General features: G+C 45.1%; 2 protein-coding genes across 2 annotated transcripts in view; one reads left to right on the top strand and one right to left on the bottom strand.

Annotated features, from left to right (window-relative positions):
* DLEC1 (DLEC1 cilia and flagella associated protein) overlaps nucleotides 1-9,415 on the top strand; it is a 47,294-nt gene extending 37,879 nt beyond the window's left edge. Inside the window, exons 30-38 of the mRNA XM_083579222.1 lie at nucleotides 131-301; nucleotides 1,487-1,609; nucleotides 2,678-2,772; nucleotides 4,040-4,124; nucleotides 5,091-5,285; nucleotides 6,537-6,698; nucleotides 7,688-7,841; nucleotides 8,253-8,373; nucleotides 9,198-9,415. Of these exons, the coding sequence (XP_083435348.1) occupies nucleotides 131-301; nucleotides 1,487-1,609; nucleotides 2,678-2,772; nucleotides 4,040-4,124; nucleotides 5,091-5,285; nucleotides 6,537-6,698; nucleotides 7,688-7,841; nucleotides 8,253-8,373; nucleotides 9,198-9,321 (1,230 nt within the window). The 3' untranslated portion in view covers nucleotides 9,322-9,415. The remainder of the gene's footprint in view (nucleotides 1-130; nucleotides 302-1,486; nucleotides 1,610-2,677; nucleotides 2,773-4,039; nucleotides 4,125-5,090; nucleotides 5,286-6,536; nucleotides 6,699-7,687; nucleotides 7,842-8,252; nucleotides 8,374-9,197) is intronic.
* Nucleotides 9,416-9,536: 121 nt separating this feature from the next.
* ACAA1 (acetyl-CoA acyltransferase 1) lies at nucleotides 9,537-25,875 on the bottom strand. The gene is made up of 12 exons (XM_083579909.1): nucleotides 25,540-25,875; nucleotides 24,538-24,631; nucleotides 24,254-24,311; nucleotides 22,715-22,794; nucleotides 21,684-21,726; nucleotides 17,705-17,803; nucleotides 16,839-16,919; nucleotides 14,918-15,108; nucleotides 13,330-13,509; nucleotides 12,675-12,730; nucleotides 11,306-11,451; nucleotides 9,537-10,516 (listed from the first exon to the last, which is right to left on the bottom strand). The coding sequence occupies exons 1-12, from the start codon at nucleotides 25,726-25,728 to the stop codon at nucleotides 10,441-10,443; spliced, it is 1,293 nt and encodes a 430-aa protein (XP_083436035.1). The 5' UTR covers nucleotides 25,729-25,875; the 3' UTR covers nucleotides 9,537-10,440.
* Between the last annotated feature and the right edge of the window lie 627 nt (nucleotides 25,876-26,502).

Raw genomic sequence — 26,502 nt, 5'->3', positions numbered from 1 at the left:
AGGTACTATTTCTGAGTTAGCGGAGTCTGTAACCTGAAGCATATGTAACCTGAAGCGTATGTAACTCGAGGTACCACTATAGTTTCCTCCATCTCTGATCCTTCACAACCCATATTTTTCATTGCCATAGAGTCTAGATGCAATTTTGGAGGACGACGGAGGAGGAGGAGGAGGAAGCAGCAGCAGCAGCGATGATGACTCTTGGCAACCGACCGTCCTCAAGAAAATAATCTCGGTGGTCATCCGGCCCCACGAGGGGGTGCCCTCCGACTACCCTTTCTGCATCACTCCCAAGCAAGTGGTATGTTCTAGCTGCCCTCCTGTGACCTTGGAAGCCAAGGGGTGAAAAGATGGGAGAGAGGGAGGGAAGAGAGGCTTTCGACACGAGAAAGGACTAAACTTGGGGGGGGGGGTCATGTATTTATGAATCCTTCACTGTGTTCTCCAAATAGAATAGAATAATAAGGTAAAGGGACCCCTGACCATTAGGTCCAGTCGTGGCCGACTCTGGGGTTGCGGCGCTCATCTTGCTCTACTGGCCAAGGGAACCGGCATACAGCTTCCAGGTCATGTGGCCAGCATGACCAAGCCGCTTCTGGCAAACCAGAGCAGCGCACGGAAACGCCATTTACCTTCCTGCCAGAGCGGTACCTATTTATCTACTTGCACTTTGACGTGCTTTGGAACTGCTAGGTTGGCAGGAGCAGGGACCGCGGGGATTTGAACCGCTGACCTTCTGATCAGCAAGTCCTAGCCTCTGTGGTTTAACCCACAGTAGTAAATAAATAATAATAATAATAATAATAATAATAATAATAATAATAATAATAATATGCTACCCATCTGACTGGGTTCCCCCAGCCACTCTGGGCAGCTTTCAAAAGAATATAAAAACATAACAAAACATCAAACATTAAAAGCTTCCCGAAACAGGGCTGCCTTCAGATGTCTTCTAAAAGTCAGATAGTTGTTTATTCCCTTGAAATCTGATGGGAGAACATTCCACAGGCCAGGCTTTTTGTTTATTATTATATTATTCAAAACAAGGTGATTGACTGAAGTGGTTGGATTCTGGATTACGATGCAGGTTCAGGATATCACAAGTGCAGGGGAGAGTTACTTGTTTTGAATGCTTCTCCATATAAAACACTCCCCATAATAGTCTTCACACTATGTGGCGGAGCATTTAAGAATGTGGTCCCTCCACCTCCTACAATCTCAGCTCTGAGGGCTCCGTATATTTAGAAAACTGGCTCTCATCAGGAACAGGACACGAGGTTGATCCTAGGCAGCTGGGGTTCAAAACACAACCTTTCCTCTCTCCCCAAAAATCAGAATATTTTTGAAGCCTCCTAGCTTTGCAAGTTGTTTGCCACATGTGGGGGTGGAGGAGGGGACAGCTGTTTCCGAAATACAAACCTCAAGCTTCCTGAATATGCAGAACCACCTGTCCTCTCAGTGTTCCTAATCAGCTGTTTGTGCCCAGGTGGTCCCCGCAGGTGGTGCTGCTGCCATCCACATTTCCTTCACTCCGCTGATGCTGCCAGAGATCATCAATAAGTTTGAATGCGAAGGTTTTGCCCTTGGCTTCATGAGCCTGGATAGCAGGGTATGGATAAGAGAAGACCGCCTTTCCTTTCCCTCCTTATCCATCCCATCCGACTTCTCTCTTTTCCAGCTTTGTTGTGTTCCTTAGGCTTTGTCCAGCACCCTGCTCTCACCACCCTACCCAAACTAACACCCACTTGCCACCACCATGTGTCATCCTACCTAGTCCTCCCGAAGTAGAGAGAAGGTGTGCTGAGGAATGGTGCTGTTTTTCAGGACAGCCCATGAGCATAAGCCAGATTCATTCCCTGAGTCTTCCCCAGCGGGTGGCCCAACCAGATACGCAGGTTAGACTCATGGTGACACAGCTCCATCACCTCCTATCAGGTCAGAAGCCTATCATGGGTCCAGTTTCTTGCATCGCTGCTCCATGTCCAGCTCTTTGCACAAACTGAGATGGTAACCTAGGATCCCTGGCAACCTTGCAGTGCAAACAAAGCCATTTTCTTCCAAATGGAAACCATCTGGGGAAGCCACACCTCGCCATCCAAAGTGCTCTGGTCATGGCAGGTCCTGCCTGTCCCCCGCTCCTGAGAGCGGCCGTAACACAAATCGAGCTGCAACCCGAATTACCGTATTTTTCGCTCTATAAGACGCACTTTTTCCCCTCCAAAAATTAAGGGGAAATGTGTGTGTGCCTTCTGGAGCGAATGCAGGCTCCTTGGCTCCAGCGATAGCAACACGAAGCCTTCAAAGCACAGAGGGAGCGCTCCCTCCATAGTCAGGAGGCTTTGCGTTGCTTTTGCTCAAGCCAGGAGAGCAAGACTCTCCTGGCTTCGGCAGAGAGGGAAAGCTGCGCAGCGCCCCTTCAGCGAAGCGGGAGGAGAAATGGAAGGGGCTCCGTTTCTCCTGCCGCTTCGCTGAAGGGGCGCTGAGCAGAGAGGGGGAGAAATTTTTTTCTTGTTCTCCCCCTCTAAAACAAGGTGAGTTCTATGGTCGGGTGCGTCCTATAGAGCGAAAAATACGGTAAGCCCAGCCCCATCCCATCCCATCGCTCGGAGGAGGCTCAGTGCGGCTCTAAGTGCCCACAACAGACCACCGTTGATACGTTTTTATTCCCCTCCACCAGATGGTTCGGAACGTCCCTGGGAAAGTGACTCGTGGAGACGGCTATGCCGTCGCACCTCTGCGGATTGACCTGCAAGCGTTTGTCAAGCCGGCTTTGTAAGTGCCATATCTGAAGCGATGGGGTAGCTTTTGGGACAGAATGAGGGCTGGGTGCTCACAGCTGCACAAGCAGAAGTTGGGTGGTGAAGAAGAAGAGTTTGGATTTGATATCCCGCTTTATCACTACCCTAAGGAGTCTCAAAGCAGCTAACATTCTCCTTTCCTTCCTCCCCCACAACAAACACTCTGTGAGGTGAGTGGGGCTGAGAGACTTCAGAGAAGTGTGATTAGCCCAAGGTCACCCAGCAGCCGCATGTGGAGGAGCGGGGAATCGAACCCGGTTCACCAGATTACGAGTCTACCGCTCTTAACCACTACGCCACACTGGCTCTCTTCCAGAAGGGCACCTCCTGGAATGGCCACTATGCCTCATGACCGGGATGATACTCTGATCATCCAGAAACAGAGAAGGAACTGTTTTGTCACTGTTTTTGGATTAATGCCACCCCCCAAACCCAAATGAGTTGGGCGAGTCCGGAAGAGAGTGCTCGCTTGGGTTCCTTCAGGGACTGGAAACCTGGTTTCGTGCCTCCATTTCCTGAAAGAGAGTGGCGTTAGCTCACCTTGAACCCTGGGAATCTACAGAGGTGATGGACCAGAGGGACCTTGAGCAGAGCCCAAAGCTTTCCCAAAATGGAGGTGGGGTTCTTTCTGCTAGGCAAATACCTTTTTTAAAAAAAAACAGCAATAAAATCTCAATCTTATTTTGCCTTTTATGAACTCCTTTGCTACTTTACGCAGCTTTGAGTTTTACTGCTTTATTCATTTTATAGTTGCTTTAGCTAAAGGAGAAATGAACTGCGTTTCATTCATAAACTGCTCTGCTGCTATTATTATTAAAAGGTGGCAACAAATGAATGTCATAAAATAAGGCCCATACTAAATACAGGCAATGAATAAAATTATGGTTACAGTAGAAGGGCAGGGATGATAGGAATTGTAGTCCAAGAGAGGGAGGGACAGACTGGAGAGTCGCTTTCAACCCCAGGCCAGGTTGACTTTAAAACCTCAAGTAGAAGATTCACAAAAGTTGGCTCTTTCCTCCTCTTCTAGGCCACAATGACTGAGGCAGCTGTGCTTGGGGTTGCAGCCTAGTGCAACGTTTATGGACATGTTCATAATTCTGCTCTAAGAGCTTGTTGAAAGCAGTCCAGATCCAAGCTTGGTGGGCATGCTCTACACTGAATGTGCCTCATATAATCCCATTAGTGGGTTACGCTCCTGCTTAGACAAGACTGAACGGCCTTTGGTTTTCTTCCTGCAGGCTAACTGCTGAGATGGATCATGAGAGCGGATTGGTGTTTCACGCTCTAGCCAGCGCCCTTATCCCAGATGAGCCCCTCATGGGCGTAAGTAGTCCCAACTCCTTTCCTACTTTTGAGATCCTCAAAATGTTGTGTCTTTCCTCCTCACGGAACAAGGCTCTGAAAGTGCACCATGAAAACAGTCACACTCAGAATCCAGTGCAGGGATGCATTGTAAGGGAAATGGAGTCACCTGGGGATGTGAAGCGGGTTTGATTTTGATCATTTGTTTCTCAACACTTCCCTGCAAATCACTTAGCGACTGGCAACAATTAAGCACTGCCATGCAACAATAAAAATTACTTTCAGGCTGTTTTTGGCCTGTCTTACAGTTTGAAATTATTTATTTCCCAGCACCTGCAGATATATGCAGCCGTGCATGAGTTGAATGCACATACGTGGGGAATCGCCTGTGTATAATATTAATTAATTACTTTTAATTTTATTGTGTATTTTGTGATTTTATATATGAACATGAAATTTATTACGGTCAGAGGCCAGCATGAGATACACAAATGGAACTACAATCCCAATAGCAAAACAAACATTTAAAACAATATACAATGTAAGGCAAAGACCATAAGACGACCTGGATTATCGCCAGATTCTCGCACAGATCTGTAGGTGCAGACCATCCCCCGATTCAATCTAGTTTGTTAAGAAAATTCCCAAACCGTGGTCCATGGGCGACTTTGGGCCATTTTTCTTAGGCATATAAACATATAAAAACTTTAGACTATCGCACTTTTAAACTTAAAATCCATTGCTGATTTTATATATTGATTTTATTCTGTGAGCCGCCCTGAGACCCCTGGGTATAGGGCAGTTAATTAACCGCCCTATACCCGGGGGTCTCAGGGCGGTTCACAGAATATAATCAATATATAAAATCACAAAATACATAAAAATAAAAACAACCTAATAGCCCCCCCCCCAAAAAAAACACATTTTAAAAGGGCATAGATGGGATGTATGCCCTTTTATGTTATATGCTCTCTCTCAATCCTTTAGGTACTGACACAGTCAGCCACAACCCTTAACCTGAAGCTCACCAACAACACAGAGACTCCTCTGTCCTTCAAGCTGGTTTTGACGACGCCCTTCTCCGTGTCTGGCGTAGACCCCAAGAAGAACCTGAAGATACCCCACAGTGACAGTGAAAATGGGGAGCAGCACCTTTTACTCTATCCTCTGGAAAATATGCTGGTAAGTTCATCTTCAAGCCTTAACCGGCAGTGGATTGGATGCGGACTAAGTAAAACTTACTCCCCATTGCTTTCACTGGTACCGAAGTTCTAGTATAAAGAGATAAAGTGACACAGACCAGGGAGGGAGACCAGGGCTTCAGATTAGAAGCATAAGCCGTTTTGCAAGGAAGTTTTAACATTTAAACTACTATCTTGAAGTAGGAACTCTGTCAAAGAAAAGGAGAAAACTATCCAATGTCTATTTAAGTCGTTATTATTACTTAATACTATTTTCATTAGATAAAAACAGTTTAAAACAGAGGCAGCACACACATAGAATCAGTTCAAATCCAAGATCCCGACTGGGATAAAGTCTTCAGAAGGTGTGTTCAAAGAGGAATGTCTTTAGCAGGCATCAGAAAGGCAACAGAGAAGGCGCATGTCTGATATGCAATGGCAGGGAGTGCTAAAAGTGCCACCACACTAAAGCACCCTCCTCATTTTTTGCATTTAAATTTTTTAATTGCATTTAGTCCCTTCAGCTCAAACTCAGTGTAATTATTAAGAGAACTGGTGTTGCAGGTCAAAAAGAGGGCCCCTTTTTAAAAAGTAGGAACCTGTTTGCACTGATTAACATTGATATGGCAACTGAACAAGCCATTCCCCTATGCAGAACGACTGGCTTGGCTTCTTCTGTTGTCTTGTATGCGATGAAGAGTTCTGTGTAATTCAAGAGCCTGCTTATCTGTTCACCGAGAGAAGTTCATCCAGTAAAAGATAACGACATTGTGTTTTACTGGACCGCAATACCTCACATTCCATATGAACCTACCCAAACCCTGAGATCATCCTCTGAGGCCCTTATTTGTGTGCCTCCTCCATGAGGGGTCCGGAGGGCAGCAACATGAGAACGGGGCCTTCTCTGCAGTGGCTCCCTGTCTGTGGAATGCTCTCCCCAGAGAAGTTTGCCTGGCACCTTCATTATACACCTTTAGGTGCCAGGCAAAAACGTTCCTCTTTAACCAGGCCTTTGGTTGATTGACATCAAATACCCTTTTAAAATGTTTTTTGGGGGGGTTATTGGGTTGTTTGTTTTTATTTTGATTATGTATTTTGTGTTTTTATATTGTGATTTTATACTGTGAACCATCCTGAGATCTGCGGGTATAGGGCAGTATACAAATTTTAATTATAATAATAATGTACAGCACATCGTTTTTCCTGCAAACACGGTTCTGTCATTAACACATTTGGCCTGGCTTACATGTAGGTAAAGGTGTCATTCCACACATCCCTGGAGTTACTAACCTATCAACATCTCCCGGAAGACCAGTTCCTGCCTGGGCTTCAAGTGCTACAGCTTGAAAATGGAGACAAAATCCTAGAGTTTAAGCAAAATCTCGTCATTGAATACAGTAACAAAGCAACCCAGGTATGCAGATTGATGTCAGTGAGCCAAAAGTCCAGAAAAAAAGACTCGCAAGGGCTTCACAATGGCATATGGGAGCTACCCCATTCAGCTGCTGTTGGGCAAGAAGCTGTATTTACTGCAACAGGGCTCCCCACTTACACACATTTTGCTTATCACCTGTACTTTGAAATATGCCAATGCAAGTATGGGAATATATCGATTTATCGCCTCTACCTGCTTAAGCCCACTTTACCACATATTGTTGCAACCTTCTTTCATATTTTAAAGTTATTTTATACACAACCTTTGGCAGGACAGGTTTATTAACCCCCAGACCAGTTACTAGTCTTCCAAAGCTTATTAGTTTTTAAGTACAAGTTTGATCTTTAAGAGGGGTGGGTGGCTGAGCAGACGTGTCTGCCTTGCCGTACCCACTTCTTTTTTTGGCCAGAAATATGGACTGCCAAACCGAACTGCAAGAGCAACAAGGTCTCCCTGACTGCAGCAGTGTCTGGCTGTGCGTAGAGCCGATTGGCAGTTAGGAAGCTGTTGCCCAGAGAAGCAGTCTTAAGATTTCTGCTCTTACCCTGCAGCAGAAACAAACAAAACAGCAGAAAACACCGGCTCCCGTGTGGAGGTCCATCGGAATGTGCTTTATGGTTGGGTCGGATCCTGGTTAACCACTGGCGCTGGCAGAAATGCTTACGCAGCTTGGGAGAGTTATACTTAGACAGGGGAGTGTGTAATCCTACAACTCACCCCGATTTTTAGCAGTTATTTTTTAAGCATCCATTTAGTTGGCATTGGCCCTCAAAGAGATCTGGTGTCCACACCTAGAAGCTGCACTAGAAATGCCGTGGGATGCTTGCACCAAGCTAGCTGCACATCTTATGTATATGGACAATTACCATAGATCTGCTCTGGCCTATCATCTTCCCAGTCTGCTTTGCCTTGTCAGTGCAGAATTGCTCCTTTATCAAAGGCTCTTGCCCTGTTTTATACCTTTGCAGGCATTGCCCATGGCTGCATACCTCACTGTCCCAGTACTTGGGCTCTCTTGTGACACGATCGATTTCGAAATCTGCCTCGTTAATCAAACGAGGTCTGAAGCTGTCCTTGTGATGAATACAAGTGGATGCAGGAGCTACTGGACAGCTTTGCTAGGTAAGAGAAATCGGGAGGTTGACATCTCCCACTCTGTTAAGAAGGCTCCTATGCTTGGAAGCTGCATTGTGAGAATGTCCATTTATTTTTTAACAAAATCATAGAATCTGTTTAATTTAGAACATGTGTAGATCTCCTTTCTGCCAAAAAAAGGTGGGAGCTCATTGTATTAATGGTGCATTAGAATGATAATGAAGGACACACATTTGCAAATTGCAGTGTATTTTTTAACCGATTTTGGATCAGTTAATGAATTCAGTAGACTGGAAGCCAGGACAACTGTTAACAACCTTATCAGAAGCAGAGTGGTCATTTTATTCAACTGGTAAAGGTGCGAGTAGACGTTAGTGTGAGGCTTTCTTTTCATTAAGAATGTCACTATACCTTTTGCTCTTTCACTTCCTCTTACAGATAAAAATGAGCGGCACAAAGAACCTGAAGTGTTTTCCATCTCCCCAAATAACGGCGTTCTCGAAGCACATCAAAGTAGTGTGCCTACCAAAACACTTTTGGTGGTTCGCTTCACCCCAAGGTAAGACATGAAACGAGTTAATGTTCTGCATTGATTTTGTAGGGTTACCACCAAAGCTGCCAACCTGTTGGTAAATTAGGGGGGCTTTATGAAACCATGTTTCCTTGTGTATTGGCTGCAGTGACTGCATTCCTAAGCGCTTCCTCTGATAACTTTTGCAGTTCACACTGACAGTGGGGAGGTAGCTGGAGCAGAACTGTTTTCCATACAAAAGGGTAACCTATGGGTCTTCAGTGTACAAGAAAGTAGTAGCTGCAGAAGTATCTTAGGGCAGATGGGCTCCCTGGCACTGAGAGCAGTACTTGCGTATTAAATATAAATTGTGTCAAGGAGCTAGAATTAGGGCACATTATAAAGCTAAATTCACCACTTCCAGTAACCTCCCAAAACAAGGGTTACTAACCTTTGCCCCCTCCAGATGTTGGATTCTGAAGTCCAGTTTCCAGCAAACTCTGGAAGGCTGGAGGGTAAGTTAACTCTGCCCTAAAAGACTTGAGGCAGATACAGCAAGTTTTCTTTATCCACTTTGGGGGGGTTAAAATCAGCTAGCATACAGTTGCGAGATTTTAACTGGCAGAGTACCACATAAATTAAGTAAGCAAGAGCTTAATCCTGCTACTTCTGCCACTGCTACCCCTTCCATAATATAAAGTAACTGCATACATTCAGGGCTTCCTTGCATGCTGCATCAGTGTTTGTGGCTGGAGATCTCTCTGGGAGAGGAGTTTAAATGTACGTGACTTGACATCGCCACTAGTAGGCATCTGTAAGACTAGCAGGCCTCCACCCGCCTTCCTGGATTGTGTTTCTTTCCCTTTAAACAGGGAGGATGTGGAATATCAAACCATAATCACAGTTGTTGGGATGCTGGGAGAGGCACCCTGCCTGCTCTACGTCCGGGGGAAAGGATCTTATGATGAGAAGTATGAAGAAATGCGCAAAACGTAAAGTGCCCAACCAGTTTTCCAGTAGGTGCTGCAAGTAGGTTTACCTGGTTTTTGGTGATTTATAGTAGAAAATAAAGGGCCATTATTTCTGTTGACTTGAGTGTGAAGGCTTGATTTCTGAACTAAGAAGCCGAGCCTTCAATTTAAAACAGAATGTTAGTAAGATCCTAAGAGAGGCGAGCTGTTGCATTTTTTATAAATCAGGACTAGAAAACAGTAGTTATTAGAAAACTTTATTATTTAGTTGCTATTAAAGGCTCGGGTTCTGACACTAGGTGTCTCGCAAAGGCAGCCATACTGAGGTTTTCATTAATGAAATTGCATTAATTGGTTAAAATTCTTAATGATCAGTGTAAACTTCTGTCCTGGCATAATATTGGCAGGAATGTTTTAGAAGTTACAGTGGTACCTCGGGTTACATACGCTTCAGGTTACAGACTCTGCTAACCCAGAAATAGTGCTTCAGGTTAAGAACTTTGCTTCAGGATGAGAACAGAAATCGTGCTCTGGCAGTGCGGCGGCAGCAGGAGGCCCCATTAGCTAAAGTGGTGCTTCAGGTTAAGAACCCGAGGGACCACTGTATTAGCATATTGGGGGGGGGGGCACTTGGAGCCACCAAAAGTAAGCTTTTGAACTCTAATTATTAAGTCACCTTCCCATAGACATTCCCTAAGCAAAGCAAAGCCACAGCCCTCCTCTGTTTCAACAGCGCTACATCAACCTGTACCTTTTATCAGTCAGCCTCTATTGACTGACTCTTGTCTCGCAGAGTTAGGCTGGCTAAATGAAGAAGCCAGTGCTACTGGAGCCTGTTCCCAAATACACGATTAGTCCCTTTAGGCAGAATTCCCCTCAGGAACGGGTACTCAACTGGTTCTGTCTCAGAGGTCAAGATTTATGACACCGAGTCCCATCCTGCCTACCCCAAAGCCTCTCTTGTCATGCCATCCCTGTGCAAGATTTAGCTGGAAGGCTGCAAAGAGGGACGACTGAACTAGAGCGCTGTGGCATGTATCCCACCTGCAGGCTACATACTGAGCATCTTTTCATTGGACCGATTCATGAATCATTTGGGGGGAGGTGCTGGAAACTCCAGCCGTTAAGCAGGCCGGAGTTCTGTTCACTTTCCAGGGTACTCGAACACCGCAGCTGCTCCCATCCCTGTTCCAATGCACATGGAGACCACGCCATACCCTCTGAAAGAAGGACACAAGTTAGTGCCTAACTCTGTTTGCATTCTCCAGTTTCATCTGACATGGTTTTAGAAACAGACTACTTTTGAACTCATACCCCGATTCATGGTCACACAGGTCAGAATTTGCAACACAGACTAAAACCAGCTAACTCTTCTGTCCTACGTGACAACTGGAATAAGTGGCACAATGGCAGCTGAATGCAGTTCCTGCCACCTGAGATACTGCAGCCCAGTTTTCCTAAACTGTGTGCTGCAAGAGCTAGATTTATTCAGAAGTACTCACCCCAGAGGCTGCCTGATGTGCCTCTGTATGATTTACTGCTCAGACATACCCAAAGCAGTGTATGAGAGAAAATGCACATCTTGGCTATCTAAAGATGGGGGAAAGTTGCTTTCAAAATCATTTGAGTTACTGAGATTTGGGGAGGGAGAAAGAAATAGGTGTTCACTGCAGTGAACACCTAACAGTACACTTGGATTGCAAACTTAAGGAGAAGTGGCAGGGACCGATCAAAAAGTCTGCCCCAAAAGGCACTAACACCAACAGCTCCACAAACTGTTGACACATGCAATAACAAAGTCCTTTGATGTGTCTTACATTTCTTCCTGCCAGTTAGAACTTGCGTAAGAAAGCTTTGCAATAGTTATAACTCCTGAACAAGTTTCTCCAGTTGGGAAACCACCTGCGCAACCCCCTCCAGCACTAGGGGCATAAAAAAGTACGTCTTTCTTTAGCAACATGCAGCATCAATACATACTTCAAAGTTACGAGTTAATGCAGGTGCCTCACCTCTTCCCCCTACGCTTCAGCTCGTTGAGCAGAGTGACCACCTGCCGCGCCCCAGTGCAGCCCAGAGGGTGCCCTAAGGCAATGGCCCCACCAAGAGGATTGACCTTCTCCATGGGGATGCCAAGCTTCTCCACGCAGTAGACAGCCTGCAGAAACACCACAGTCAGTGTTACCTCCACTTAGCCAGGGGTCTCAACATCTGAATCTCCCGCCTTAGACTTCTTAAGGAGATTCAACATTTTAAAGCAACCCAATAGAGTTACGCAAGTCACCTCTTCCTGTTTTCTTCGTCTCTGCATGTACCGAAGCAAGCTAGGTGAACACGAGAATTACCTGAATAAAGGCATGACCAAGGAATATGAGTACCCCCACTGTATGCACTAGATTTCTACTACTCACACCACATTATAAATATCGAAGCTTTGGGAGGGATGTGCAAGGACTGGTGAGGAAGGGACGCTCTAACCCTATTCCTCCAGCCCGACTAGGAGAAACATCCCTGGAGTGGCAAAAATAAATGCAGTTCCAAGAATTTCCTGACTTAGAGGACCAGCTGCTACTAAGCCATTCCACAGTCTCCTCAAAACAGAAAGCTGGGAGAAGGGGAATGTGGGTTCTGTCCACCTTTCATTTGCCGAGTGAACACCACAGGGAATGGTATTCTACTTCTTGCAAGTCCCGGTGCAAATTAACAATATTAAAAGCAGGGAGCATGTTTAATTCAAATAGGATGTTCAGTTCCCAATGCTGAGGGTGGACTTCAATTAAAACTCTCACGGCAGCAAAGAGCTCTTGCGTGAAACCCATTCTTGCACCCTAATCACAGTGCTGCCGCTGCCGCTTCCAGTGCCCTGAAAGGGGTTCCATGGGGAAGGGTGGATGAATTGCAGCAACACTGTGCAAACTGGTTTCACACAACACTGAAACACCACTGCTTAAAGCCCCCTAGTCCAATTCAAGCCAAATTGGTTGGGTGAGATCAAGGGAGACCATGGCAGGGGATGCTGTAAGGAAGAAAGAATAGCCTGATAAAGGATAGGCACACACGTTTTCAGCCCAGGCCGTATGTAGAATGGGGCATACAGGAACTATTATGTGTGGGCCTGAGGGACTGGACGCCCATTATCCGGGGGCTACAAGAACCTTAAATGCGGTCTACCTCTTAATTATTGCGACTAGAAAGCCCTTATTTTTTGGAATTTTTCATCTATCCAAGATGCTTTTAATACACATGCATTGCAAGAGAAGTGATGAGCTTTTTGCTTTCACCTAAGCCCATCGCCTCCGGAAGAGACCTAAATCCATTTGGTCCCAATACAGAGAAAACCCCACCCTAAAAATGAAGTGCAACAAAATGGGCAAATCTCACCTGACTAGCAAAGGCCTCGTTGATTTCAAATATGTCAATATCTTTCACAGTCAAACCTGCAGGTTAGAGCGAGAGAAGATGCCAAAGTAAGCCTTTCCAGTTAATATTCGTAACACCGCTGTTGCAATTCATTGTGAAATTAGCCTGCTCCACCCTTTCAGTGTTTGACTCATCCCCCCAAAAGATATGGGAGGGAAATATGAATATGGGGTGGAGGAGAGAGAGAGAATGAACTTGGGCAGAAAGAGGGAGAAATATCTGTGAAGTGTGTGGGCAAGAGTTAGAGATGCTTGTGTGTCCGTGGTTTGTTTGTGTGAGGTTTGTCCACGAGAGTGAGTGAAGTACAGTCACCTTTTGTATTTTTCCTGCTACTGGTAAATTCTCCCTGTTACTAGGTATCACTGGCACCACAGTTTGTGTTGATGAAATTAATATTTGTGATCCCCACCGGTAGGACATAGTGGACTTCCTACCATAAGCCTCAGGTTTTCTGGGTGGGGGGTGGACAGCAGCAAAGACCACGCCCTCTCCATTATGTGTGTCATTCCATGCTCCACGGCAGCCCTTTTGTGACTGGCACCCACAGCACTTACTCAAAGTCCAAAAGCCCATTGGTCCCAAAAGGCTGGCAACCCCTGGCCCAAGGTTAACTTACCAGCCTTTTCCAACGCCACTGGAATGGCATAGGCTGGTCCTATGCCCATGACATCAGGTGGAACGCCAACTATTGCACACGACCTCAGCACCCCGAGGATGGGAAGGCCCAGCTGGGACGCTCTGGAACGTCTGGCCAGGAGAACTGCAGCAGCGCCGTCACTAACTTGGCTGGAATTACCTGTGGCAAGAGATTTCACATACCAGGGCAAGGTTTCAGCATTGTGAGGCAGGTTTAGTTACACAGAATGCTGGCAAGCCCAGCACAAACCTGTTAGTTATGTCACAACTCTACCAAAGGGGTGGGGGAGATTCAGACTACGTCTGTTCCCAGCCATTTGCAGGCCTAACTTAATGTTGTCACAGGAGTTTCTGTTGCCTGTAGTGGTGATCTTTGACACAGAAATCAAGCAACATCAGGATTCGTTTACAGCTACTGTGACCAGTGCTGCTGGCAGCTATTCAGAACAGGACTAACCAACAGCCTTCAGAGAGGATCAATATACTGTTTACTTCCCCCCCCTTTTTTTTGCTGGGAATCATAGAATCTGATGCAGGTAGGTAGCCATGTTGGTCTGCCATAGTCGAAACAAAATAAAAAAATCCCTTCCAGTAGCACCTTCGTTGTTGTTGTTTAGTCGTGTCCGACTCTTCGTGACCCCCTGGACCAGAGCACACCAGGCACTCCTGTCTTCCACTGCCTCCCGCAGTTTGGTCAGAAGTAGCACCTTAGAGACCAACTAAGTTTGTTATTGGAGCTTTTGTGTGCATGCACACTTCTTCAGAAGTGTGAAGAAGTGTGCATGCACACGAAAGCTCCAATAACAAACTTAGTTGGTCTCTTAACGTGCTACTGGAAGGAATTTTTTTTATTTTGTATAGAATCTGATACTGACTGAGAATTGCATTGGCTGCAAAACTCTGCAATGTTCAGGAATTGTTGCCTATGCCTTCCCATCTAATATCTCGCTATTTCTTTCTCACAACCCCGCTTCAAACATGCACACAAACTTCCACCATTAATAACCCGTTTAAGAGCAATTTTACCTGTTTCCTTAAATGTAATGACCTAGTCCAGAATGTGGGCAGAAAGGTGCCTTTATACCAGGTCAGATGATCTGCCCACACAACCCAGTATTGTCTACTCTGACTGGCAGTGGCCTTTCCTGTTAAGATGGAGATGCTTGGGTCTCCAGCTGTTTTGAACTACAATTCCCATCATCCCTGACCACTGGTCTGGCTAACTAGGGATGATGAGAGTTGCAGCCCCAAAACAGCTGGAACCCCGTTTGGGAATGCCTGCTCTGGAGTGTAAATTATGCATTCCACCACTGAGCTATGGCTCCTTCCAAACGCAATTCACCACTGGCTTCATTATTTCAAACTGGTTTTTCTTCCTTTGCTGTTAACAGCACTTTGCATCTTGCAGCTACTAAGCATTATGTAAATAACAGCCAAACCAACGAGACTGAACTGGCACATTTCACCGAGGTGCATAACTGCAAATAGAGAAGACTCCTTGGCACACGTTACAAACGCCTCCTGTTGCTTCATCTCCTGTTAATTCGGCCTCTGCTCCTGGTACTTACCAGCAGTCGTGGTGCCATTCTCCTTGAAGGCAGGCTTTAGCTTCGCCAACCCCTCCAGCGTGGTGCTTGGCCTGACCCCTTCATCTTGGAGCACAGTGATCGTCTTCTCTTGGCCCTGGTCATCCGTGAACGTGGTGGTGACCGGGACAATCTCATCTTTAAACCACCCCATCTGCTGGGCTCGAGCTGCTCTGGAAGCACAAATGTACTTATCTGAACAAGGTTTTTCAGAACGTTGCTGTGTACGAAGCACAGAGTGAAGCCAGAAAATAAGAGTGTGTGTTCCTAAAGCTGTATGAAAGACATTTAAATGACGTCACCTATGTTAGCACAGGAAGGGAAAAGGAGGAGTTGTCCATGCTTGCTCTAAGAGGAGTCCAAGCAATGTTTGCTGCTCTGGGACCCCTTCCATTTGACTGCAAGGTTTCCGCTCATTTCAATGGTGTTTTGTGAGGATGTTTATGTGAGCCTGCGGTAGATCTGACTTTATACAAACACTCTATTCCTAGTCTCAAACATTGACACTTGAGATGCTAAACTATGGCAATTTATTAGATGATCCTTGACCATTCGAGCCTGCACAGGTTCCACAAAGCTCTTCCATCCAACAGGATGACAAACACAAACCTAAGACAAACACAAACAGGTCTACAAACTTTTACAGCCCTACACTGCAGCAAAGACTGATCCATTAAGATTACTGCCTTCCATGTTCTGCATACAAGCCAAAGCCAGCACCATAGCATCTGCTCATGCCAGGCAAAATACAAAACATTTGTATTCCTAGGCAGAACTGAAAGACTTCAATTAACTGGCTCAAAGGCACAGTCAGATTGAGCTGCAGAACCCAAGCGACAATATCTTACATTTGGAGAGTAGGTGCACTGCATTCCTGTGCCTGCAGAGCTAGCAGCACCGCATGAATCAAGCCAGCTAAGCCACACAACGTTTGACACGCACCAGAAAAGGCCATAGATCACCAGCAAAGCCCAAGTCCCTACCAAGTCCTTGGGACAGTTGGGAAAGAGCTATGCTTGAAGCCCGAGAGAGCCAGATTCAGTGTAGCTATTGAGCAGGAAGACATTATTTCCCCTCTATGCATATCAGGACCACCACCCCCCCCCCAGGCACAAGCAAGCAAGAGGGAGGGTGTGAATGCATGAACTGCTATGATTGGTGGTGCCAACGCAATGGCAAGGAGAAAGGCTTGAACCTTGAATTCCCTGGGAGGAAGGCCAAATTCTAAAGGGCATTTGGCTTGGAAGCGACTTCTCCAACTACACACTAGGCACACAACCAACAAGCAAAGCCCCTGCTGTGAGCCACTATGTTATATAATCAGGCAGGAAGGCAACCTGGATAAACCACTGAACCAAACAGGTCATTTCGCAGGAATGACACAGCATGATTTAATGCTGTATTAGCCAAAACATAATAAGAATAAGAATAATAATTTATTACTTATATCCTGCCCATCTGGGTGGGTTTCCCTAGCCGCATAGTATAGTCATAGCTTGGTTTTCGAACAGCTTAGTTCTTGAACGTTTTGGCTCCCAAACGCTGGAAGTGAGTGGTTCCAGTTTGTGAACGATTTTTGGAAGCCGAACGTCCGACGGGGCTTCCGCAGCTTCCAATGGGCTGCAGGAGCTCCCTGCAGCCAATCAGAAGCCATGCATTGGTTTCTGAACGTTTTGGAAGTTGAATGGACTTCTGGAACGGATTCTGTTTGACTTCCAAGGTACGACTGTACTAAGAAATGCTGGATTCAATAAGCTGCTCTGGGATGCTGGTGTTTGCATAGACACAGGTGAACCATAAGGAGTGGCTGTGGCAAGCAGGACACAGAAAGCAGGCAGCTTCTAAGTGGGAAAGAACCAAAGTCCATTTCTTTGGGGGCTGGAGGAGAAAAGCAACCACTTACTTTTGCTGAGAAGCCAAGGCAAAGGCATCTTGCTTTTTCCGGGTGACATTAAACCTTTCGGCTACATTCTCTGAGGTTATTCTGAAAAACAAGATTAGTTATCAAGTGGATTAATCCACTGGTTCAGAGCATATTTGTCTCTCTAAGAAAAGTGATGGAACAGTGGAACCAATGTGACTTTCAAAAGATCCAAGGGTCCAGAATCATGCATGCTCAGGATCTGCCACCCGAAGAATCACAACTTTCATTATTAAAAAAGCAAGTTTCCAGTTCACATTACTGCAAGACTAAGCTTATAAATATGTCAGTGATGCCCAATGAAAAACATCAAAAGTGGGGAAGGAAAATAGACCAACTGGCTGAAGAGGACATATTTATTAAACACTTTTATAGTACTGCTTTCTGTAACAAAGTGACCTCAAAACAGTCTGCATAAAGCATTGAAAACAATACAAATTCTTAAATTACAAGTAAAAATCACAGCAATAAAATAATTATAGTCAACAAAACAATAGCAAAAAGAAGAACTGGAGCAGCCTAAACATAGTTGCCAAAATGTTGGGAAAATACCAACCATGTCTTTGCTTTCTTTAAACAACTTACTCCAGTGGCAACCACATACAAAACAGATGAGATTGCTCAACTTATTATACAAAATGAATAACTTCCATGCAAACTTTGACTTTTTATTGGTGTGTGTACAGAAGTCGCTGTTATATTTGATGTATGCCTTTTACTTGCCTCTAGCATCATTCATCAGCTTTACCAGAAACCTGACAATGAACAATTTCTCAGAAACTCACTTAGATGGAAAGTAGCATCAAGAAAGCCCCCCTAAAACCATAAGAAGAGATAAAAACACCTACCCCATTGGGATAAGACAATCTCTGGCGTTGCTGTTGTCCATCATACGAGAACTGACGTCCCCAGGATTGCCGACAGTACGCAGAGACATGCTTTCCACTCTGGAGGAAAAACAGAGAGATAGAAATGCTTTTGCGAACATCATTTGTATGAAAGAACCATATAGGGATCAGGAAAAGACACATGTATCTAACTGCTTTCATAAGAACACCTAAATAAATATACAGCACATAATCAAGATATTAAGTTTCCCATTTTACTCTGCATTTTTAAATTAGAACTCCTGTTATTAATATTCAGACTTGCACATTTTCACAGCAGCATTTGAAATTTGAATCTTTAATTTCCTTTGAACTCTGTATAATTTTGTAGGCTTCAAATATGAACCCTCATAAGTTGTCAGCGGCTGACTAATAATTGCCATTGTTACAAACAAGCACTACCCATTCATCCATCATCTCACAACATTAACCCCTTTGTGCCAAACTTGCTCCTGTAATCTTGTGAAATCCAACGGTAACACCTTCCAATCTGTTGTCAAATGTGCTTAAGTGAGGATGGCTCAGCGATTGCAGCCACACACTGATATAAAGAGGTAAGACATTTGAGATTGGGTTAACAAAAGTCACAACTTTTATTAACTTGGCAGCAGAGGTGATCTGCCGTGGATTAAGTAAGACAGGATCTGCAGGAGACACAGTGATGAATTTAGTATGTAAGGAGTGAGACAATGTTTCTGGTATTCTGGCCACAAGTTGTATAGCGCTTTATGCACCCAAAACAGCACACTGAGCTTAGTCCATTAGCGACCATCTGGAAAAATCACTTGAAGCAGCAATCTTATACCCACTTAAAGGGTAAAGGTATAGAGCGAAAAATACGGTATCTTGCTTTATTGGTCGAGGGAGCTGGAATACAGCTTCCAGGTCATGTGGCCAGCACGCACTTGACCATAACACGCACGATATATCGGATAAGCATTATCCTTCAGAGCAAATACCCCTCGATATAGCTGGAAGCTAGTTTGCAGATCCGTTTGAATCTCTCAGTTAAGATTATTTCCTGGTGTCCCCTTTAATCCCTTTTAAAAGAATAAGGACACAAGAGTCTTTCTGAGTAAAGTAACAAAAAAATTACTGACATTTCAGTTCACAATCTGTGCGTGTTACGGAGCGAATGCACTCGACCGGAGCCATGGCTGCCGTCAGTCAAGCAAAGCGGGAGCCGCTTGCAGCTTCCGGGTCATGTGGCCAGCATGACTAAGCCGCTTCTGGCGAACCAGAGCAGCGCACGGAAATGCCGTTTTCCTTCCCGCCGGAGCGGTACCTATTTATCTACTTGCACTTTGACGTGCTTTCGAACTGCTAGGTTGGCAAGAGCAGGGACCGAGCAACGGGAGCTCACCCTGTTGCAGGGATTCGAACCGCCGACCTTCTGATCGGCAAGTCGTAGGCTCTGTGGTTTAACCCACAGCGCCACCCGCGTCCCTCCTTATATCCACTTACCAGAGAGTAAACCCCAACTGGATTACTTCCAGGTAGACATGTATAATATGCTACTTCACTCTAACGGTATCAATCTCTGCCAGCCTTCCTTGGATTGGTGCCCTCTAAACATTTTGGACTATTAACACATAACACCCCCGACTCATTAAACATGCTTGCTGGGCCTGATCGGAGCCAAAGTCCAAAACATTAGGGGAGCAACCAGGTTGAGGAAAGCTGTCCTGTGCTATCAGGTCAGAACTCTGAAAAAGACTGTGACGCCTCAGTTATATTTATATTAACTCTGAAGGATCCTACTGAAATCATTTCCAAGCAACAGTGTGTTGAAGGATAGCATTAAAGATCTTAGGTGCCTTCAGATCTTACTCTGTACCAGCTGGGGTACAAACTGTTTGCATTATTTTCTGAAACGCTCCTACATGCAGTCTTAAAATACATGTTTAGCAAGAGAAGCTGTGCATGTCACCATACCCTGATTTTATGAAAGCCATCAGACCAAAGTCTTAGCAGTCAGACCGAACAGTCCATGGCTCAAGGTTGGTTGCCAAACAGCCTCCACAAAACTAATAAGCCACCCGATGAAGCCATGGATTTTCCAAAGAGCAAGTTTTTAATCTCTGCAGTGTCAGTTTTCAGCCCCAGACCAGAAGATACCAAAAGGTTTACAGCTCACAAGAATCAACTACCACTTTTTATTTGTAAGGGCAGCATATCTGCCAAGTCAACAGTTCTGAAATCTGTACAGATGCAAGAGCAGTTCCTGGCTACACTTTAAACTCTTGATAGCATTAAACAACAGATCAATGTTGCCAGGCAGGCTGGTAGGTTAACTACAGCAATTCTCTACATAGTTTTTAAAAGTGGGCTTAGCGAGTCTTTCCCGGAGAAATGCACTCAGTTCAAGAAAGCCACTCACAAGTGGCAACACTTGGCCTGCATTGCTCAACAGGAACTGAAGGTCAAAGTGCTCAGTTTCGGAATCCCAGATCAGCCTTTGTCCTACATTTTTCTGGCCTAGCATTTGCAAGCTATGCTTTCGCAACACATGTCATTGCAAAATTAAGACCAAGCTACGAAGCCTAGATTATAACAAGGGTGTGATCCTAAGCAGTATAAAGCTGAAACGTGTAAACATCCTCCTACAGGAATGGCTTTTACGCTATAATCAGGAAATTGGGTGTGGCAGCACTTGGACCTCCAAAGAAAGAAAGCAGCCCACTTTCAAAAGGCCCTGCGAAACTGGACTGAAAACTGAGTCTGAAGAATGACCTCAACCAGGAAGCTCAGGACTAGGAGGCCTACACTAGGTCTGAATACCACACACACTTGATCACCCCAACACTTATTTTCAGAGAGTAAAACCTAAGAAGCTTGAGTACAGCGCTTCATGGGTTCATCTCTTACACTAGCATAAGGGGCGTTTTGACCCTGTAACAACCAGTCACCCTGTGAGGCCTGCCATTTCACAGAAGTGGAACGGAAGAAGAGAGTTATTTGCCAAAGACCTCTTAGGGGTTTACAGCTGAAGTAGAAGTTTAAGCCAAGCCTAAGCCCCACAATGAAACTGCACCACCCTGCCTTCATAAAACCAACTTTAAAACTAAATGTTTTAGAATATTCACAGTGCACAATACAGATGCACACAGTTCAAGAGCACGCAAGTTTATTGCAGTCTGACTTAAATGGTTTTCTACAGAGGTTGTAAAACCACGTGGACTTAAAACGTCTGCCTGTTACTGCTAAAAAACTTCAGCCACACCACATGTGGAATGAGTGGAGGCTGGAAGGATACACAGATACCTCTAGCTTTCTGGAAGACTCTCTCTGTAGGCTACCATTGTGGGACTGTTTGAACAGGTAGTCATATAAATAATGGGAGAGGAAAGAGGTGCTGCAAGTTGACTGTCTCACAAACTACTACTGGTAGCCACATGACTTGGAAGCCGACACAGACTCGTTATCCCTGCTATGAACTGCTACAGGTACTTGAGAGGCAATGAATAGCAACCTGTGCTCTACAACATCCTGGAAAAACCTAGGACTTAATCCTAGGAACAGGATTAGCAGATGGAAGATATCTGTGCTACTGACTATCCTACTGATTTTCACAAGACACACAATGAAATGTAATACCTATAAGGCCAGGATTCAAATCACAAGTTTCAATGGGGAAGAATGTCAATTGGATTAAGTAGAACCGCCCTAAGTAAATTATAAATCAAATTAAAAGTGGAAGCTGCATCACACCCACAAGTTTCCATAATGGATTCGGGTGTTTTATTCTAGTGCAAACATTGCTTCGCCATTGCTAGCATGAAACATGGAGGGTGTTTTTACATTCCTAAAACGCCAGAATGGAAAAAGCTCCCCGTTCTGTACTCGATAAAATACTCAATAAAATACTGTATGATCTGTGAAGAGAACATGACTGAGGTTACAGACTAGCAAGGGATGTTCATGAAAAGACTCGTCTTACCCACAGGCCAAGCCCATGTCGTAAGCTCCATTTCTGATGCCACCTACAAATAAAACAAGCAACAATTTAAGATCAACCTTGGTGAGCACCACTCTCACCAATATTGCACAGATAGAGGGGATTACATATTCTGGGAACTAAAACACTTCACTTATTCTCCAACCTGGTTAATGTTATGAAGAATTTACAAATCTCAGTAAAGTTGATTCCTTTAGCTACTAACTACAAGGAGCCTCTTCTGGTGCCTTCATTACATATCTTTAGGCACCAGGCAAAAACATTCCTCTTCTCCCAGGCCCCTTTGGCTAATTAAACAATCTATAGGCTTTTAAAGGGGGGGTGTTGTTGTTGTTTGTTTTTATGGTATGTATTTTTGTGTTTTTATTCTAAACTGCCCCGTGATCCTTGGCTGAAGGGCAGTATAGAAATGTAAAAAATAATAATAATGAACACGCCCACATCTTCATGGAAAGAAACTTATTGGTCCAAGAATCTTAATTCCATCTATCAACAGAAGTCAATATACAAACTGCACAGGAAGTTCAGCTCCAGGAATTTAAGTCTTCACATGCCAAACTAACACTTGCTTTGGCCAGGACTTTCAAAAGCACTAAGACTAACCTCTGAAAAGCCACAAGTGCAGAATTTTGAGGCAAGCTCCTTATCTGCTACAATATACAGATTCCTGAGAATCTGGGGGTTTGTCTTAAGTTCTTAACTGTGAAATTGTATTTGAAAGCGTGCATGCAATGCCTGCAAAAACATTTGTGGGGGAAGGAGACAACTTCTCTATCCTGTATTGCTACCCGTGCCTCTCCTCCCAGCCTCAATATATTCCTTTATACACATCAATCACATTACACCACACATCCAGACTCTGCAAAACTTAAACTATTAATCAAAGATACCAAATAGGCACACTCCATGCTTAACAGGAATATATCAGAATTACTGAAATGCAGAATTTACTTTGAATGCAGAATTTTCATGAGCTTTTTGCCATCAAGCCCAGTCACCAGCTCCCTTCTTACCAGCTATATTGATCAGAGCCTGCAACCCAGATGAGCACTGCCTGTTAACGCATGATATTGGCACAGTCTCTGGAATGCCACTGAAACAAGACACAAGCATGATGATTCATTAGCACAGAAACAAAGTTGGAAGCCCATCTCAGAGATGTCAATTTAGAGGGATGGAGTCATTCTTTTGAGGGTCTATTTATGCTGAGAGTAAGATAATGCAAGATACATATGCTATTCCAACCACTTAAGACTCCTTAGTAGCACTGAAGATAGTAGGACTAAGGATCTGGTGTAGTTTGGGGGATTACAGCCTATACATTATAGTTCAAGAAAGCTGACAGAGTAAATCAGACTATTGGACCATCTAGCTTTGGGTCGTCTATGCCAGATGTGTAGAACCTTTAGCCTTCCAGATGTTGCTGAAATACAATTACCACCATCCCTGGCCATTACCCATGCTTGCTGGCATTTATGGGACTTATTGTTCAGTGACACCTGGAGGGCCAAATGCTCCCCACATCTGATGGGCAGCAGATTTTCAGGGTGACAGGTGTCTTTTCCAGCCCTATCTGGAGATATGTAGGACCGAACCTTTGGCATGCAATGCACATGGTCTGCTGCTGAACTCTTTCTCAAACTGTGCTACAATTGAAAGACTCAAAGTCCCTATAAAGTGGAGAGCACTGATCCACCACAAACTGACTTGGGGAGTTGGGAAATTTAGCATAGCAAACCAGCTTGCAGAATGTGACTCTGACTTAATCACCATGTCCTGACTGAACCAATTTGCAAAGTATTTTCCAAAATATTACCAAACGCCGTTCTGGATACATGCATGTTTCTGTATCCTAGTGATGTGCTGTATTTTAACATACTGTTGTTTGTTGCCCTGGGAACCTCTGCATTGAAGGGCGAGTTACAAACTTAATCGCGATGCATAAGCTTTCATCAAGACCAGGGGCAAAAAAACTCTGATGGAGACACAGGACAGTGAGAGCCACGTTAACAGACTGTCAGATGCCAGAAGTGATGCTTTTTGTCACTTTTTATGAGTAAGCACTCAATTATCTGTAAGTGAAAAGCCATCTAATCATATATTTCTTTCTAAAGCGCAACCCCCGTTTCATAGCCCAACCTCTTAAAGACAGGTGAAGTAGACAATATAGGCCTCACCTGTGGTGGGGGGTGGCAAAACAGAGAGCAGCACCTCCCTAAACCATTACACCAGTTTTCCTTGGCCTCTTTCAAGCCAGCTTGGAATTACTTAAATTACTAACACTTGTTCCTTAGCCAGTGGAGCGGCTATCAAGTTTCATCTCACCCAGTATTCCTCCTCCCCTGCCTTGCTATTTTCCTCTTGGCATGTGGAAAACCTGAGAAAGTTATCACCACACCTCCTATCTGCCCCACAATGCATGACAAAGTTCACAAAAGTAGGACAAACCAGCAATACTCCTCCTGCACTCTCAAACATTAGCCAAACCTGGCAGGCCCGATCTCTATCCTATTTCTTATCTGGTATCAAGAGTGTTAAATAGCAAAGTTCACCTTAGAAATTGTCCAATCCTCGCCACTAAAGCTCCAGCTCCAGGTTGAAGAACATTTCCTAGGTGCAAAGAGATTAATCTGCTTTTGTTATCTGCAGTTCAAATGCCATCTCCAGATTTATTTTTTAAGAAGGCACAATTCAGCATTTAAGAAGAAGATGATAGCCCATTTCCCAGACAGGAAGTCTCAATCATTCCATAGCACAAGGTTAGCGAATTTACAGTTACAACTGGGGCAGAAACAGATATATGTACAGCAATGCAACTTCAAAATAAATTACTCACCTACACAGATATCTCCCAGCTTCTCAGGGCTTAGATTTAGGTCTTTAAGGACAGCTGTCATGACCGCAGCAAGAAGTTCATCAGGTGTAGTTTCCTAGTTGGGGAAGAAACAGAAAACTGTTCTCTTGCATGTTTCCCACACTAAGGGCTTTGCTATGTAACTATGTACTTACACCTTTATTCTTTTTAAAAAATTACTTTTTGTAGCACTGAATTCATTCGGCATCTGTCAAATTGCTAATTTTTGCCACTTTTGAGCTTACCGGCATGTCGCGTATTTTGCACAATTGTATTTCCAATGCTCTGTATTCTATTGTTTGGGCATAGTTCATTGTGGAAAAGCAGCATATAAGTACACTAAATCAGTCAAATGTTTACTTATATCCCACCTTCCACCACCACCTGCATCCTTGGACGAGGCCTCAAGGTGGCTTGCAACAAATTAATCCGTAATCTGTTGGGTATCTTAATAAAGAGAGAGCCAGTCAAGGAACCATTTCGGACACTGTGTTTGCTCTGGGAGTTAATTCATTTCTGCTGGGATAGCTCAGTCATTAAGAGTGTGCGACTCTTAACCTTAGGGCTGTGGGTTCTAGCCCCATATTGAAGTAAAAAGGGTTGGACTAAATGACCCTCATGGCCCCTTCTACTTCTACAACTCTATTTCTCTCTTTTCCACACACCCCTCCCAATCTCCTTTTCCCAGCCACAAAAAGTAGTTTACGCCTATCAGGTCTGATCTAGTTGAGGTTCCCGCATTGCAGGGGGTTGGCCACCTCTATTTTATGCTTCTAAGATGAAAGGCAAAAAAACCAAAAAGCACATAAAAAGGTAATCGTTTTTGAAATAATAATATTAATTAATGAACTGAACTGCAAACGATTTAAAAAGGAAAAATAGGTTTTGAAAATGCAGGGAACTTGAAAGCATCGCAGCATCGCCTCGGCCGCCCCCACCTGCGCCTCCCTCTCCGCCCCCCGCACCTGCTCGCTTCGCCCCTACCTTGAAGCCGCCCCTCTTGGCCTTGGCGATGGGCGTCCTCCGCCCGTGGACCACCACCACATCCTCCGGAGCTCCCGCCGTCGAGAGGGCGGCCCCAGAGAAGCCCAGGCAAGGGCTGGGCCGCAACGAGGCAGGCCGGCCGCCCCCGGCCCCGGACAGGTGCCCGACAACCACCTGCAGGCGCTGCATCCTCCTCCGTTCTGCGCCGCCCCTCGACTGGGCAGGTGAGGCAGCCCCAGAGAGCCACGCCCCCCTGCGCGCTGCATGCCGGGAAGCGCCTCGCTCCTCCCCTCAGCTGGGCGGGCTGGTGAGAGATACAGAGAACACCACGCCCCCCCCGCGCGTACTGCATGCCGGGAGGCGCCTCTTCCCTCCTCTCAGCTGAGCGGGCTGGTGAGAGAGAGGCAGAGATGCCACGCCCCCCCCCCGCGCGTACTGCATGCCGGGAGGCGCCTCGCGGCTTCCCAATCACCCGCCGACTCTGGGAGCCATCTTGCCATAGGCAGCGTAAGAGCAGCGCCATAGAAGTAGGAAAACGTCAAGAGTCGCGCGGGGACCTCAATCTACGTCGCTGAAGGCAGAATCGGGAGCTTGACAGATTGGAGGACGGGGCTAAAGTTAACCAAATGAGTTTCAGGAGGGGCGGATGCAAGGGCCAGGGAGAAGCAGATGCACAAACATAGGATGGGGGACACCTGGCATGCTCAGTACATGTTATGTACTGAGTTGAATAGGATCCAAACTGCAGCAGCCTGATTGGTCCTAGAACAATAGGATTCAGAATGCAGCAGTCTGATTGGTCCTAGAACAATGCAGCAGTATGATTGCTTGGCAGGAACCACCCAATCATGCTCCAGATAGAAGTGAATCCACAACCTGATTGGCTTACAGTAGAATTCCGGAATTAGCCAATCATGTGCAGCCCATTGTGTAAATAATGTATATAAAGCAAAAAAATTTTTT

This window comes from Podarcis filfolensis, assembly GCF_964270895.1.
Source record: "Podarcis filfolensis genome assembly, chromosome: 12".
Lineage (NCBI taxonomy): Eukaryota > Metazoa > Chordata > Lepidosauria > Squamata > Lacertidae > Podarcis > Podarcis filfolensis.
Note: the sequence above shows the minus strand (reverse complement) of the source record. Positions and strands in the feature narration are given on the sequence as shown.

Bases quoted from the DNA above. Each gene is read 5' to 3' on its own strand.
- ACAA1 (XM_083579909.1), bottom strand. From the start codon at position 25,728: ATGCAGCGCCTGCAGGTGGTTGTCGGGCACCTGTCCGGGGCCGGGGGC. The intron at 21,727-22,714 runs GTAAGAAGGGAG...TTTTATTTGTAG, and splicing joins GGCTCTGATCAATATAGCTG to GTGGCATCAGAAATGGAGCT. The intron at 16,920-17,704 runs GTAGGTGTTTTT...CTTGTTTTTCAG, and splicing joins GATTGTCTTATCCCAATGGG to AATAACCTCAGAGAATGTAG.